The 16,130-nt window shown below is 52.3% G+C and overlaps 1 protein-coding gene across 2 annotated transcripts in view; it reads left to right on the plus strand.

Annotated features, from left to right (window-relative positions):
• The window catches only part of OPCML (opioid binding protein/cell adhesion molecule like), a 1,015,531-nt gene that overhangs the window by 591,815 nt on the left and 407,586 nt on the right, over positions 1 to 16,130 (plus strand). Inside the window, exon 4 of one of the 2 annotated variants that reach the window (XM_075909407.2) lies at positions 3,684 to 3,768. In XM_075909407.2, the coding sequence (XP_075765522.1) occupies positions 3,684 to 3,768 (85 nt within the window). Of the gene's footprint in view, positions 1 to 2,837; positions 3,769 to 16,130 lie in introns of those variants that run through there. The other variant, XM_075909406.2, reaches the window with a different exon arrangement.

The raw sequence follows: 16,130 nt of genomic DNA on the forward strand, positions 1-16,130 counted from the left end.
CCCATCCCCGTAGCAATAGTTATTAGTCTTAGAGGGCCCACCTAAACTCACGGCCCAGTGGTGCTAGGCACTGCATGTGCACATAGTAAGAGGCAGTCCCTGCAGCGAAGAACTTACAGCCTACCTAGACGAGATAGACAAAGAGCAGTATTATTCCCATTTGTCAGACAGGAAACTGAGGCCCACAGAGATGAATGGCCTGATTTTATAAGATATTTAGATGCCTAACTCCCCTATTCATTTCTGTGTGAACTAGGTGCCTAGATGCCTTTCAAAATCTGGCCCCAGGTCATCCAGGAATGCTATGGCAGAGCTGAGAATTGAACTTCAGTTTCCTGAAACCCAAGCCGGTGTCTTCATAACAAGTCCTCCTTTTCTCTTGTTTTCCCTTAATGGTGGCCCCAGTGGTGTTTCTACTGGTGGTGCACATCTACGTGCCTTGGTGCACAGAACAAAATTTATTCTTAACATGGATGGAAACTAGAGGTAACAATGATTAAGACCAGTGTGTTCAATAATTATTAATGGTATCAAGCACACTAAAGGCATTAGAAAAGTGGTTCAAATGTGTGCCAGAAAAATGACAGTGACTGTCCCATCCAAATGTTGCCACCTCTGGAGAATAACATGGCAGCTGGAAGTATGAAGGGTGGTAGGAGGCATGTGAGGAGGTAAGTGGAGCAGGAGGGCACTGAAGATTGGTTAGCCAGAGTGGAGAAGTTTATCTTCTTGTCTGAACTGTGCAAATTTAAAAAATAGCGGTTCGGAGGCTTTTTATCTCCCTTCAATCACTGGCTTACCCCCCAACCCTAATATCACATGGATCCACTATTCTGCATTTAATCTGCTTGTGCTTCCTGCTCTTTGGAGCCCCAAACACCCCCCTGGGGAAAGTCTGGTTTAGGCGAGGAAGCTGCAGGAGTCTCCTTTACAGTTGTTCCACTCCATATGTATAACATTTCCTCTCTCTCCTCCCCCGTCCCTCACACACATGCCCAGCTGTGGAGCAGGGAGTTATCTATGTCTGGCTATCCATCTCCCCTCCCCCATTTGTGGCTATCCATCTGGTCCTGTGCATTCGTATCTCTGGAGACTGGCTCAGCCCTTTCAAAGGCAGGGTCTCAGTTCAGTTTTCCTCCTGTATGCATTACACCCTTTGCAGCATTATTTCAGAAACATGCACAATGTGTCAACTGCTTCTTATCCCAAGGGGTGAACACTAATTGACCCAACAGACTGGAAAGCCCCTGCAGCAGCGGCTAGACTGGTCAACCTATGCCTTGTGCTGGTTCATGTGACTGTATGCTGTATCCTTCCTCGCAGCAGCTCCATATGCATTTCCTCTGCATTGATGCATGGGGCAGCAGACCAGCCTCTCAATAATCTTCAGCTTGAATGTTCCAGGTGAAGCAAACTTTTTTCTTTTAAAGGGACACGGCATCTTTGGCTGGAAAGCCCAGCTTCTGCTTTTTCAGCCCTACCTTCTTGCTCAGACTCTGCTTTCTCAGCACCACCCTTTCACGGCTCCCACAGCCACCTGCTCAATTTCACCAGGCCCGATTGTCCTGTGTATCCAGTGTGAGTCCTTGCAGCACTAAGCCCTCGACTAGTGCTGTGTCTTTCGGGTGGTGACATTTTACTGCAAGGTGGAAATTGATCTGTCTGGGCAGATTATCCTGAGAGAGGCCGGGGATCCTCTCTCTCTCTCTCTCTCTCTCTCTCATATACATGTACAAGGGTCTGTTCCAGTTCAAAGCTCAAATCTTAGTGCTCCTCTCTGTCCCCTCAGAGTGTAGGGACCTTTCAAGGACTCTCAAAGCGCCCAAGTCTCTGTCTCAGTCAGAAAACTGTAACAACTGTGTTTAGAACTAGCCTCATGCTTGGCCTCGGGTTTAGCAGAGCAGCTAGGGCTCCCTTCGCTGGCCATACCTCCCCACCCACAGTATGTCCACATCTCCCAGGGCAGGCACGATCCTCAGCTGCTCTGTCTGGTCACTGACATGGTGGGTTCCCTGGGAGGGAGAAATGGAACAGATGTTAACAGAGAGCTGGCCATTGGTGAGCCTGCCTAGCAGGGGTGGGAAGGGGTTAATCTTGCAGGCAGGCAATTAAAACCTCAGCAGGTCAGCAGCCTGGTGGCAGGGGCTCTGGACTGCTTCCTGAGCTGCCAGGAAATGCCCAGCTTGGCGCAGGCAATGTGGAGTGCGGGGGGCTCTGATCCTGGGAAGTGGGGATGGTAATGGCTGAGGGCACTGTGTCCTGGGCTGCGATGGGGTGAAAAGCCCAGAGCCTCTCCGTGTGCAACGGCCTTTGGGTCAGCTCCTGGCAGCACCAAGGGCAGGACTTGCACTTGGGTGACAGGTGGGGCAGGGCATGGGAGGGCGAGGGGCTGTGCAGTTTGAGACTGTGGGTAGGTGAGACAAGGGGGAGGGCTGTATGCCCAGGAGCAGAGGAAGTGGGGTGCGTGGGGCACAGGGTGGGCAGGTAGGGGGTGCTGGTGAGCAAGCTGCGACCCCCCCCCCGCACGGAGAGGAAGGCAGCAAGCAGGGGGTCCCTGGGGTGACTGGCTGTTGTTGATCTGTTTGGTGGAAGCATCCTCCACAGCCCAGGGTCCCCCGCGTGCGCGGCGCTGTACAAAGGGCCCCCAGCCGCTTCCTTGCCAATCAGCGCATCCCCCCCGGAGCCGGCGCCGCGTGGGAAATTCACGCTCCGGCGCAGGGCTCAGGTGCCCGCCCGGCGCCGCGTAACTGCAGGGCGGAGTGTGTGGGGGGGAGCCGGTGGCCCCGGCGCTGCCGCCTCGGCTGGAGCCCGGCGCCGGCAGGGTTAAGGCGGGCGCGCCCCGCAGCCGCTGGGGGCCGGTGCCGCGCCGCGCAGCGGGGCTGGGCCGGGCCCCGGCGCCGGGCAGGGATGCTGCAGCTGCCATGACAACCCCGGGCAGGGCGCGCTCCGAGGCGCTGCTCCCGGCCGGCCGGCAGAGCGCAGCCGGGCTGCGGAGAGTGGGGGCAGCCGCCGGCTCCTGCGCGCCTCCCCTGCGCGCCGCTCGCCTCGCCCCGGCCGCCGCCGCGTCCTGCCCGCGCTGAGCCGCGCCGCGCTGCTGCCCTGCGCCCGGCCGGGGCTCCTGCGCCAGAAGCGATTTGTTTGGGTGGCTTCTCTCTAACCACCCGCCCCCCCGCCGCCGCCTCCCTTTTCCTCTCTCCACCCCCGGACCGCTCCTGCCCCGGCGCCGGCAGCCTGCGCCTCGCCACAGCTACTCACGCGTCCTCCTGGGGCGAGAAACTTTTGCTGCCGCGCCCGCCCGCCTGCATCGGAAAGTAGCGTCTGGAGCAGCCAGAGATCTGTGACCTTCATCTCGCTCTGCACCTGCCCCCCTCCTCTTCCTCCGTCCCCCTCCCCCCGCGTCTCCTTCCTCCTCCCTCGCCCCAGGACCAGCGGGGACTCCCTCCGGATGCTCCGCAGGAGGCTGGATTTCCAGGGGCGCTGCTGATCTCCGAGGAGCTCCGGGGCTGCCCTGCGCCCCCACCCTGCTTGCTCCCCACCCCCCGGCTCCCGGGGGCCTGGGCGGGTGTGGTTTTGGCCTGTTGGAAAGTCCCGGCTGCCCAGGATGGGGGTCGGTGGGTGCTTAGTCCTGCCCTGGAGATGCCTGGTCGTCCTGGGTCTCAGGCTGCTCTTCCTTGTGCCCGCAGGAGTGCCCGTGCGCAGCGGAGATGCCACCTTCCCCAAAGCCATGGACAACGTGACCGTCAGGCAAGGGGAGAGCGCCACCCTCAGGTAGGAGCAGATGTTTTTCTCTGGGTATCTGGGGGGGGGTGTTCTGTGGGCACTCCGGCCCCTGGGGCATGCCAGGGGGCAACCAGCCGGCTGCCCGGGGAGGCTGCTGCTTAACTGGGCACTGCCCATCGGCCGGTTTCTGGTAGAGAGAGAAGGTTTGTGGTTAATAGGGTGGGGTGAGACCCCTGAGTCAGGGAAGAAAGTGTGATGTGGTGTCTGGGGCCGACTGGGCTGGGGGTCTGGGGCCGAGAGAGGCAGGCTGTCTAGAGGAGAGAAGAGGGGATGTTCAGTTACTTTTTCGGCACTGGGTCGTGGGTGCCAGACTGGGGGTTGCAGCGACGCGTGGGGGCTGGGTGGCGTGTCGGTGTCAGGCTGGAGCTTGCAGGAGGACGCTGGTGCCAGACAGCGAGCTGGCAATTGGCTTTAGGTGGCAGACAGCGACTTGGGGCTGGCTGATGCTCCCGTTCTCTTCCTAAAGTTGTGTGTGGGAGGAGAGGTGGGGTGCTTGTCGGGGCTCCGTATTGCCTGGCCTCTGTGCCAGCCTGCATTTCTAACCGGCTTCAGAGCTGCGGTGCCTCGGAGGTGTCACTGTTTTGCCGTGACGGCTTGGTAGTCTCTGCACGGATCTGTTAATATCAAATCAATCTTTTACTCCCGGGGTGCATCTTGTGAATTCTGATGGCTGTTTTACCTGATGCTGCTGGCTGCACGAGAAATGCGGGCAGCTGATATGCAGATGGGCCGCCTCGCCACGCGGCCGTCCAGCAGAGCCTCCCTTTCCCTTTGCTTAGTGAGTTACAGGTGGGCTCGGTTTGCTCCGAGGCTGTGGTGTTGGCACAGCAGAGACACTGCCGGCTGAGATCAGACCGACAGATCGTGGGGCTTTCTGGTGATCTGTGTGGCGTGACGGGTCCGTGTTAAGTCCTGGCACCATGGCGATGGCCATGGCAACGAGCCCCCCGCCATCTGTGGGAAAGGAAGGCAAAAGAAAGTGCGGGGGGTGCAGATTTTGCCTATGGGATTTCAAACAAACAGCGCTTCCGAACTTTGTATCTGCTGCCCTGTCTCGAATGCTGAACAGTCTGTGATAGCCGTCCACCGTGCCAGGCTGCCTTTTTCCGGCCGTACACCCAGAACAGCAGCGCTGCAGTAGGCAGCTGTTCCTCCCAAACTAGCACAGCAGTGTGCAGCACTCAGGCTAAGTGTGTCATCATGGCCTCCACTAGCAGCTGACCCACATAGGGGATTAGAAGGCTGGCTGGTTACTAGCTGGCCTTGCTGCCTGTAAGTTAAGAGGTGCTGGAGCTTCAGGGTTCTGTTCTTGGTTGGGGGTTACTGTCGAGAGTGTAATGAGCCAGCGGGGCTGAGCTGGTGAGAAACCTGGCCCTGTTTTGCTCCTTTTACCTCCCCGCCTCTTGGTCGTTCATCTCCCTGCTTGGAGGGCAGAGGGGTTCACAAAGGGAGATGGGCCAGTCCTTCCTCTGCGGAAAGAGTGAACACAACACATCAGAAATCCCAAGCACAGAGCGGAACTGGGGTAAGAACTCAGGACTCCAATGTTCCCAGTCCTGTTCTCAACCCTCTGGCTCCAAAATAAACATACTTCCCACAGCCCCTTCTCTCCACTAGTCAGTCCCCTCCCCTCCCCCCCCCCCCCAACCCGCTGCTCCCCTTTTGGCTCCATCCACTTCAGGGCCAGTTTCTCCCTGAGGTCTGGCCAGCCCAACCCAGGATGGTTTACACCTTTGTCGAAGAGACGTCAGTTATCAAGCAAGAGGAACAGTTTCCATTTGGCTCCCAATAATGTAGCCTCTGAGAAAATGAACCTAAGCTGGTTAATAATCTCATTACCCTTTCCCCCTGGATGCTACTTGGTGGTTTTCTGAATTTCTTCCTGCCTGGAAAATGGAGGCAGGTTAGAGAGTCGACTCTCGGGTTCTCATGCCCTAGCAAAATGCTGTGGCTGCAAATCTAGCAGGGAGAGGAACATGTGTTTGATGTATAAACCCATTTGCTTTCAGAGCTGGTGTTTCTAAGCCTTTAGCAACGTGCCTCGTGGGCTAATAGCTCACATTTTAGGGATACATTTGGGGATGTTGTTTCTGATGCGCGCTCTGATTTCCACCAGCAGAGGGCCAACTTTGATCTACTTTTCTGAGTTCTGGCCTGGTGGCCCGCTATTTGGCTGGAGCTTGCGGCAGCTGGCTGGAGAAATGGGAACGATTGGGAAGAATCCAGCTCCGTAGTTGTTGGGCTTTTCAGCCTTCCTGTAAGGAATGTTAACTGCCTCTGGTTAGCCATCCGATCCTGTTAGGAGAGCCCGGTTGTGCTCTTTATTCTTCTGTCTCTTCATGGTATCCCTTCTGCTTGCTCTGTGTCTCATCCACGCTCTCTCATGCTTTCTCATCTCTTCCCTTTCCCCTTCCATTTTATCTTCGTCTGTTGTTTCCCTACTGCATGCATTCCCTTATCCGGCTCCCTCTCTCCTTGCAGCTTTCCGTTGCCCTGTGCCTCTCCGTCTCTTCAACCTCCCTCTCCCTCCTCTGTTTTCATGTCCTTCAGTCATTATATGCCTCTGTTCCCCTGTCCTCACTCGGCTCTTTCCATCCCCAGCCCCCCTTCCGGGCAATGAGCCACTGCCCCGTCGGCCCCTTGCACTTCTGCTGGTGGTGGTCTCTCTGGGCACTCAGCCATCGGATTTGTGTTCGGCTCTCCTTGTGCCTCTCCATGATAACTGCTTGCCAGGTTTGGCTGGTATCTCTTGCCAGGCCCACTTCCAGATGGCTTTGCCAGGCTTCCTTTTGAATTTTTGCCTTGTCCCCTGGGCACCAGCCCCTGGAAGACAATTAGCTGCTCAGTGAGCTAATGCGGATTCAGGGACTCTTACTGTGGAGCGCTTGCAATGGCCATCATGCCCCCACCTTCTTTATTCATCAACCTAACCCGGCCGGCCTCTCAGAGAGCAGCGGCGTTTTGCATGGATGTGGTGTGTCAGGGATGGAGCGGGAAACGATTTGCAGCAGGCTGCAGTATCCTACGGGAGACCAAGGAGGCAGCTGATTCGCAACAGCCCTGTGCAGCAGACCATAGTATCTTGCAGGAGACAGTGTACTGGGATGCATGTGATCCTGATTTGCAGGATCTTTCAGAGAGAGGGTGCATTAGGATGCAGTTGACAGTGATTTGTGGATCCACCCTGCAGCAAGCTGCAGTAGGGAAGCGAGGTGCATGCAATACAGATTTTAGAATGTCCTTCCCCCAAGGAAAAACTTTAAAAACAACCAATAGTCTAGTAGCACCTTAAAGACTAACAAAGCCAGGAAAGCAGGGACGCCCGTAACACAGACTTCAGCGACTCCCTGCATTATGCATTGAGGACAGCTTGCATTAGGCCTCCAGTGTGAGGACTCTGACATGATCTTGGCCCGGGATGTAGAGCCCACGCTCAGATTGCAGAGGTGGCTGGTATCGACAGCTGTCCGATTAGGAGACTGTCACTTTGAAAGAGAAATTAGAGGTTTCTTTTTCAAGTGACGAGGAATCACACAAGACATGTGGGGCCTTCCAGCCGTGTCGCAAACCAGGATCCAGAGAGGCCAGCTCGTGTATTCTGTAAGCCATGCAAATGCACTTTTTTTAGTGTTTACCCAGAAGGTCGCAATGGCAGCGACGGAGAGGCTGCTCCTGAGAGGTGCAGAACCTCTGCTGCCCTCTCCGTTGGCTTCCATGGCTGGATGGAAGCTCGCAGCCTCTCCGGACCTGTCCTTTACATGCATACAGCGCTGAACAAAAGCACCAAGTTAATAAAAGAAATGAGTTCTACAGTGGAGAGCTGGACTTTCAGCTTTTCACAGAGGCAAATTAAGGTTCCATGCAGACAAGCAATAGCTTCCTTCTCCCATTGGTCTTAGCTGCTCCTGAATCTCTCTCTGCTTTTTCTTCCTAAAAATTCTGTGCATAATGTATAGCTCCCTCTACTGTCAGCTTCCAGTATCACTTCAGATCATTGTTGTAAACCTGTGCTCATAGGGTAGGTCTAGACCAGTGTTTCTCAACCTTTTTAAATTAAGTAACCCTTTAAAAAATAAAATAAATTATAAGTACCCCCAGTACCTACTTTCAGAGACGCAAGATTTTTTTCTACCATTGCAACACATTTGTTCAAACAACTTAATCGTAGCCGGGTACAAAAATAATAAAGCGCTGTAAAACTTAAAACAAAAATTCAGTTTTCTCCAAATATCAGTTGTGTTGACATACCTCCCAGACTTCTCTCGAGTACCCCAAGGGTACTCGTCCCACTGGTTGAGAAACACTGGTCTAGATTCCACTCTTTTATCGGAAAAAGCTACGCAAATTGCGCTCCACGATGTGGGTAGCTTTTTTCGATCGCTTTTCCAGAAGATGCTTTTCTGCCATTTGGCCCAGTCTAGACAGGGCCAAATGGCAGAAAAGCCTCCTCTTATGGCAGAGCCCTTATCCCTTGTAGAACGAGGCATACAGAGCTCCCTGAAAGAGCGAGTTTGCTCTTCCACACAAAGAAGTGAAAGAGCAAACACATTCCTTGAACGTGGCAGAGTTTTTCTGGGATATGGGAAAACTCCCACAGTGTACATGTACCCATATTTTAATCATTCCCGTGTTTTCTGTTTTAAGACTAAACAATTCCTGTAGTACGTTTACACACTTTGCATCACAAGGAATCTCAGCGTGTCTGGCAGTTGGTCTGTGGAAGTCACATAAACAGCCATCTTGTTTCCAGTGGCTTCAGTGCAGCCACTTCTGGTGTGAAGCACAGGAGCTGTTTAGCAGCCCACAGGCACGATCGCTGCATAGAAGTTGCCACAGGAAAGGAAAACACCAACTTCTGCTTGAAATGAAAAGTTGGACTTTCATTCTCCAGCCGGAATGTGGTCAGGGCGTAAGGGGTGATGTGCTCGTTCTTGTGAAAAAAGCTGAGGAATGTTGAAAAACTGTGTGCTCAGGGCTGCAGCTGTACATCTCATTGGAAACCCCCTTTCCGGTCACACGTTGTATTCTGTTGGTGCACTGGTTCAGTACGGACTCAGAAGGAAGGGTACCACCTACTGAATTACCAACATCTCTAGTTGTGGTTGCCGGGTTCTCCCTAGAGATGTCCTATCGAAATACAGATCAAACTGTACCAGTGTCTGGCCTAACAGGTTGGTTTGCTGGCAACAGAAGCAATTCAGTGTGGGTTAGGGTAGATTTCCATTATTTTACTTTAATATTTACCACAATAATGGCACTTTATCCAGCTTAGTCACTGCAGCAGGCTGTCACTGCACTGCTCTGGTTTTGGCAGTGACAAAGGAGTTCTCTCAGATACAGCAACATACACTCTGACCATGCACAGACACACGGAGACGGAGATCCCACAGTGCTGCTACCTCCTAAGAACTGGCATACTGAGCCCGACCAATGGTCCTTCCCAGTGTCCTGTCTGCCGGCAGTGGCCATTGCCAGGTGCCCCAGAGGGAATGCACAGAACAGGGAACCATCAAGTGATCCATCCCATCACCCATTCCCTGCACTTGGCAAATATAGGCTGCGTGCACTATTTGGGTAGCCTAACCCTAACCTATCAGTCATCGATGGACCTTTCTCCATGAATGTATCTAACTCTTTTTTGAACCCAGTTATAGCCTTGGTCTTCAAAACATCCTATGACAAGGAGTTCCACAAGTTGTATAGGTTTTTTTTATAAGAAAAAAATGCTTCCTTTTGTTTGTTTAAAACCTGCTGCCTATTAATTTCATTTGGTGACCTCAAGAACGTGTGTTATGCGAAGAAGTAAATAACATTTCCTTATTTACTTTCTCCATATAGACATCTCTCCTCTGAGTCATCTTTCTTCCAAGCTGAAAAGCCCCAGTGTTATTAATTTCTCGTCACGTGGAAGCTGCTTCATGCCCTGAATAATTTTTGTTTCCTTTTTCTGAACCTTTTCCAATTCCAATATTTGGGCGGTTTTTTTAGATGGGTAGGGGGACAACATCTATCTGCAGAATTCAACATGTGGGCATAAAAGGGGTTTATATAGCAGCTATATATTATTGTCTCTCTTATTCTCTATGCCTTTCCTAATGATCCTCAACATTGTTTGCTTTTTTGATTGCTGCTGTACATTGAATGGATGTATTCAGAGAAACATCCACAATAACGTCAAGGTCTCTTTTTTGAGTGGTAACAGCTAATTCACACCCCCATCATTTTCGTGTTTAGTTGGCGTTGTGTTTTCTAATGCGCATTGCTTTGAATTTGTCAACACTGAATTTCACCTGCCATATTGTTGCCTAGTCACCCAGTTTTCTGAGATCATTCTGTAGCTCTTTGCAGACTGTGTGGGACTTAACTGACCTCAAAAGTTCCATCTAACGGAGCGGAATCCAATCTTGTCACATAGGACATAAAATAAGAGCAGATTTTTTTCAAGTCTTTATAGGCTGATCTTAAGGTAAGAAATAAGAGCCCATTTATAAAGGTAAGGAAAGTATGTTCTAGTACAGAGTTTCTCAACCTTTTTTTTTTAAAATAAAGTACCCCATTTTTAACAAAAATAAGTACCGACAGTACCTACAGTTTTCAGACACACAATTTTTTTTCTACCATTGCAACACACTTGTTCAAACAACTTAATTGTAGCCGGGCGGGGGATGAAATTTTTGGGTATAAAAAGTACAAAAATAATAAAGTGCTGTAAAACTTAAAACAAAAATTCAGTTTTCTCCACATTTTAGTTGTGTTAATGGACCCCCCAGACTTCTCTCGAGTACTCCTGAGGGTACTCGTACCACTGGTCGAGAAACATTGCTCTAGTAAGTACATTGCTCTGTTCGCGTCTCTGCCACTAATTTGCTGTGTGACCTTGGGAAGGTCCCATTACCGCTCTGTGCCTCAGTTTCCCTATCTATAAATTGAGGATCACAGTGACTGCTTCAGAGAGGAGGTTATGCAAGGCCATCGCTATTATTTCTTAATTGTTACAAAGTGCTCTGTGGTCATTGTTTGAAAAGGCACAACCGCGCCAAGCATCTTTCCCACTGAATTTCACAAATTAGTGAGTGTCTGTAGGAACCGAATTAGAAAGCAGAAACCAGGATAAAACACCATGATATGCTGTTCCTTCATTTCCTTTTTGCTCTTATAATTTCCATTATTTCTGACAGTGCTTCATTGTTTAGTTGTTATTTTTTTACAATAAAATACGGATAGTCTATTTCCTAGCACACGATGAGAGTTGGTAATTTCGGATTACTCCAAACAGTCAAGATGGACCAATGGATTTGGGCACTGGTCTGGGAAGCAGATGATGTGGGATTTATTTCTGGTTCTGCCATTGGTCTTGGGCAAGTCACAGCCCTCTTCTGTGCCTCAGTTTCCCTGGCTGTAAAATAGCCACAACTGACCTATATGGATGAAAAGTCTTTGCTAGAGTGAAGAGTTTACACCGCGGCAACGTCACTGCTATTAAATTCTTGCTGAGAAGTGGGACGAAACGGCTACTTTTTGTGTGCCAATGCGAAAAGCCTGGGGATTTGTGAAGGGCAGATTAATGAGGCCCTACTCTGTCACTGCCCCCTTTCCTCCCCTCCAAAGTTTCCCAAAGCAGCTAAATATATACCTGCCATTTCCAAGGTAGAGCTCCCTGCATGTAGGAGCTGTAATTGGCGAGTCAGTGAAATTATAGCCATGGGTTCTGGCATTTGGATCCTCCTCATTGGCATAATAATTCCCCCCTAGGTAGCTGGTATTTAACTTGTCTTATCTGTTTCTGATAGGTGTAATTACAGTGCCCACTAATTTAACTGTAATATCAGAGCCATTGTCTGGGTGTGGGAGAAAGGGCATGGGGTTGAAGGAGAGTTCCCCTCTGTGCCAGCCTCTTACATCCAAGCAAATGCTGTTACTAAAGGGCACATGATATGACTAGGCAGCTGCTATGGTGCTACCATGATAATAGCCCGTACCTACCCTCCCTGCCCCCTCCTGGGATTCATATGCTGTGGCGTGTTTGAGATTCTCCTCCACGCTTTGCAGCTAGGTTGCATCCTTAGTGGTAGGACGAGTGTTCGGCGAGAGGCAGCAGTGATAGCGATGCCTTATGTTTCTGTTGCTCCCCAAGAGGTTGACACGCGGTGGGTAAAATCACTAAGACTTCACTGCACCCTCATTTGCATCTTAATCCAGACTCTGGCTCCAGTTTTACACTTGCTGGGCAAACTTCCCATTCAAGTCAGTGGTTCTAATTCTCTAGGGATCAGACCCATCACCTATAGCAGTCTCTCAGGTCCAGATTTAGGTGCCTAAGTACCTTTGAGGATCTGGGCTCCAGTGAATTCAATATTGACTTTAGAGCGGGACGTGTTCCTCAACAAAGCTGAGCCTCTGATTCTGCCAACCTCTCTCTGGGCCTGATGCTGCCCCACGAAGATTAGGGGTGCTTTCCCCCGGCTGGCCTGGGTGCCAGATCAGACCCAGCCTCTTTGACCGGAGGACTGGGTAGAACACGACTGACAGGAGGCGGAAGTGGGGGCATGGAAACCGTGCGGTGGCAACCAGGAAACTGGAACAAGAGTCTTTGGTTTAAAACTGGGCTACTTAACTTTGGAAACCCCAGGGGCGGCAGTGATACTCACAGCACATGCCGAGGGCCACAACTTAAGTGTGAAGTATCAGAGAGGTAGCCGTGTTAGTCTGGATCTGCAAAAGCGGCGAGGAGTCCTGTGGCACCTTATAGAGTAACAGATGTATTGGAGCATGAGCTTTCGTGGGCAAAGACCCACTTCGTGCATTTGATGAAGTGGGTCTTTGCCCACAAAAGCTTATGCTCGAATACATCTGTTAGTCTATAAGGTGCCACAAGATTCCTTGTAACTTAAGTGTGGTTGCATATACATGTAGATATACGCAAATAGCTTATTTCACACTGACGGGCATGAATACAAAGCATTTTCCACAATGCTCCGGCAGTCCTTGCTCCTCCTCTCTGGGGGCTAGAAATGCCGACACTCTGCACCCGTCCGTGCCAGCCAGCCTGTCCACTTGTGTCTTTCGGTGTTCACCCCACCTGGAAGACGCCTCGCCGTTGTGGAGCGTGTTCCCAGTGGAGGCCAGGTTCAAAGGCCCTGTGTAAACCCAAACTGCACCGCGGGCCACATGTTGAGTAGCCCTGCTTTAAAATCTGCTTTGCATAAAGCAGTAGGTCTCTTCTGGCTCTGCCGAAAAGAAAGCGCGTGAGTGTTGCACGCTGCACTATGAGGAATATACAATTTAAGTTGTAGCCAGGTTCCTATATTTCTTCCTAGTGAAAAACCAGCATCCACCCACAGTTCCAAACAGTTGGCATTTGAGCTTTGTTCGTTGGATGTAGTTGGACGCAGTAATGTTCTGCTGCAGAGGTTCAGATTAACTTTTGTTGTAATCCCTTTGCTCTGGAATACACTACGTCTTCTGCAAACAGAATCCGCTCCCCTGGATGATTGCATGGATCCTAGAGCTCTCATCTGTTTCTGAAGAGGGATTCGGAGCTAATGCAGGGGTGGCCAACCTGAGGCTCACAAGAAAAAAAATTGCGGCTCCTGACGGAACCGGGATGGAACCCGGAACCGGTCAGGTCAGCCGCTCTCACGGTCTGTGCTGTTCTGCTCACGACCCCGAGTGTCATATCCTGCATGTGCAGACGGGGTCACACACAGCGTCCCAGCCTGCACGTGCTAGCAGCTGGCCGCTGAGCACAGGAAGCGGCTTCGGTAGTGGCTCCAGGACCCAGGCATAAGGTTATGGGGGGAGATGCCTGGCTCTGGAGAAGGGGAGGGATCGGGTGGGTGGGGGGTGCGCGTGGCATCCCAGATGCGGCGCAGCCGAGCGTAAGGTTGGGGAGGAGGCGGATTGGGTTACAGCAGGGAGGGGAGGTGTCTGGCTCTGGGGAAGGGAAGGGAAGGGAAGGGAAGGGAAGGGGGATTGGGTTGCGCACGGCGTCCTGGCCAGCTCATGCTCAAAGCCGGCCATTCAGCGCACATGCCCCAGCGCCTGGAGGGAGAAGCGCGGCTGTAGAGGCAATGGCTCCAGGACCTGAGAATTAGGTTAGAGCTGGGGGAGGAGAATTGGGTTGCGGGGGAGGGTGTGCCTGGCTTTGGGGAAGGGGAGGAGAGGGGAATTGGGTTGGGGAGGGAGGGGTGCCTGGCTTTGGGGAAGGGGAGGAGAGGGGAATTGGGTTGGGGAGGGAGGGGTGCCTGGCTTTGGGGAAGGAGAGGAGAGGGGAATTGGTTGGGGGGGGGTGCCTGGCTCTGGGGAAGGGGAGGAGGACTGGGTTAGAGCGGGCTGCTCTTTCCCTCCCCTAAACAGCTGGCACGCTTCCTGAAATGCTGGGTCTGTCGCACCACTGGGGACTTTTCCCCCTGCTGCCTGCGCGGTGGGTGGGGAGAGGGAGTAGGAATCCTGGGACTGCATGCCAGTTCCAATTTCTCAGGAAGCACGTGGTTGTCGTGGGGAGCAGAGGGAGAGCGCGCGCTTCCTGAGAAGTTGGAGCTGGCATGCAATCCTGGGACTCCTACGCGCACTCCCTGTGCAGGCAGGCAGCGGGGGGAAGGAAGTCCTTGGCGGAGCGACAGACCGGGCATTTCAGGAAGCGCACCAGCTGTTTAGGGGAAGGGAAGAGCTGCTGCGTGCTTCCTGAGACCTGGGATCTCCAGGTACTAGCCCCAGCTGTCTCTGTCCCTCCCTCTGGCCAGACCGCCCCCCCCCCCCCAGTACTCTGTCCACTGCCCCCACCAGCATAGTTGGGGCCACATTAGGGAGGCTTGGGAAGGGCCCTTTTTGAAGGGGTTGTTTTTTTGCATCTTACTTGTGTGGCCCCGACTGACTTTTCTGTGGGTCAGTGACCCCTGACTTAAAACAGGTTCCCTGCCCCTCTCATAAATAAAGACAACACTGGAACATTTTGTGTTTGGTATACTATTTATTTTAAAATGAAGCCTGGCCAACAAGCCCCCAGTTGGGGCCAAGCCCCCATCTGGCTGCAGCATCAGAACACTCCTGCACCCCCAAACCTGAGCCTGTCATTCACTGGAACCCCCTGTCCTGAGCCACTCACATCCCCAAACGCCTGCACCCCCACATCCCCAGTCTTCTGCCACAGCATTCCTGCACCATCCACACACTGCAAATGTGTCCTGAGCCCATCATACTCCCAGCCCTGAGCCCCTCACACACCGCAGCCCAAACTCCTGCACCCTCACAGCCACAGCCTGTGGCTTGCTCAGCACCCCGACCCTCCACCTGACCCCAACACTCTCCAGCCTGGAGCCCTCTCCCTGAGCCAGCATCCTCTTCTCTACCTCCTCCTGCACCCAAATTCCCTCTCAGTGCTTTTTTTGTGAGACGCAATAGCTGTGGAGACAGCGTGAAGAGCGGGGGCAAAGTTGAGCCAACCGGGGGGGGGGGGGGCTCCGAAGACTGGGGGAAGAGTTTTTTCATTTCCAGAATGTATCTGATATTTTTCTCAACCCTAAAAAGAGATTCCTCGTACAACAACCATATGCATTATTTTAAATGGCAGTCTGGACACAATAGGCCAGCAGACAATTCAGAAGGTTCTGCCCTCACGAATCCCCAAGCTTTTAGCATTGGCACACACAAAGTAGCCGTCTCTCTCCACTTCTCAGCAAGGACGTAATGGCAGTGACATTGCAGCAGTGTAAATTCTTCATTCTAGCAAAGATTTTTCATTCACATAGGTCAGTTGTGGCTATTCAGTGAATTTAACCTCTCCCTCCATTGCCGTCTGTCTGTGGGTGCCGTGCCATTTTGTATAACGTTATTCGTTCCAAGCACTTCACGGAAGAATTCCTGCAGATACTTTTCTGTCTGTTGGGAGCACTTTGTGGTGGGCTATTTGACATTCACGCTGATTTGATAGGACATGAAAAGCTCGTGCGTTCTGTTTCCTGGTTGGATAAGCCATCACTCTCTGTGGTTAGATCTCCAATGCAAATACTCACAACTACTTATTGTATCTTTGTTTTTTAGTCATATTCTCCAGTAGACTGTAAGCTCCTTAGGGCACGGACCCCACTGGGTTCTGCGTTCATACAGCCTGGGCAAAATACGGCCCATGGGCTGCATCTGGTCTGCCAAGCCATGTGCTCCGGCCCATGGAGGCAGTGGGGAGCCCCAGGCAGGCTCTCCTGCTTGCCTTGCATGCCACTCTGAAACGCGGCTGCGGGGCACTTTCTTTTTGAGTCCAAAGGGGAGAGGGAACAATTCAGAGGCTGCTCCTGCCCGCAGCACAATCCCATTGGCCAGTTTCTGGACAGATACTGGCCAATGGGAGCTGCCTG

This window comes from Pelodiscus sinensis, chromosome 25, assembly GCF_052426305.1.
Source record: "Pelodiscus sinensis isolate ZL-2025 chromosome 25, ASM5242630v1, whole genome shotgun sequence".
NCBI lineage: Eukaryota > Metazoa > Chordata > Testudines > Trionychidae > Pelodiscus > Pelodiscus sinensis.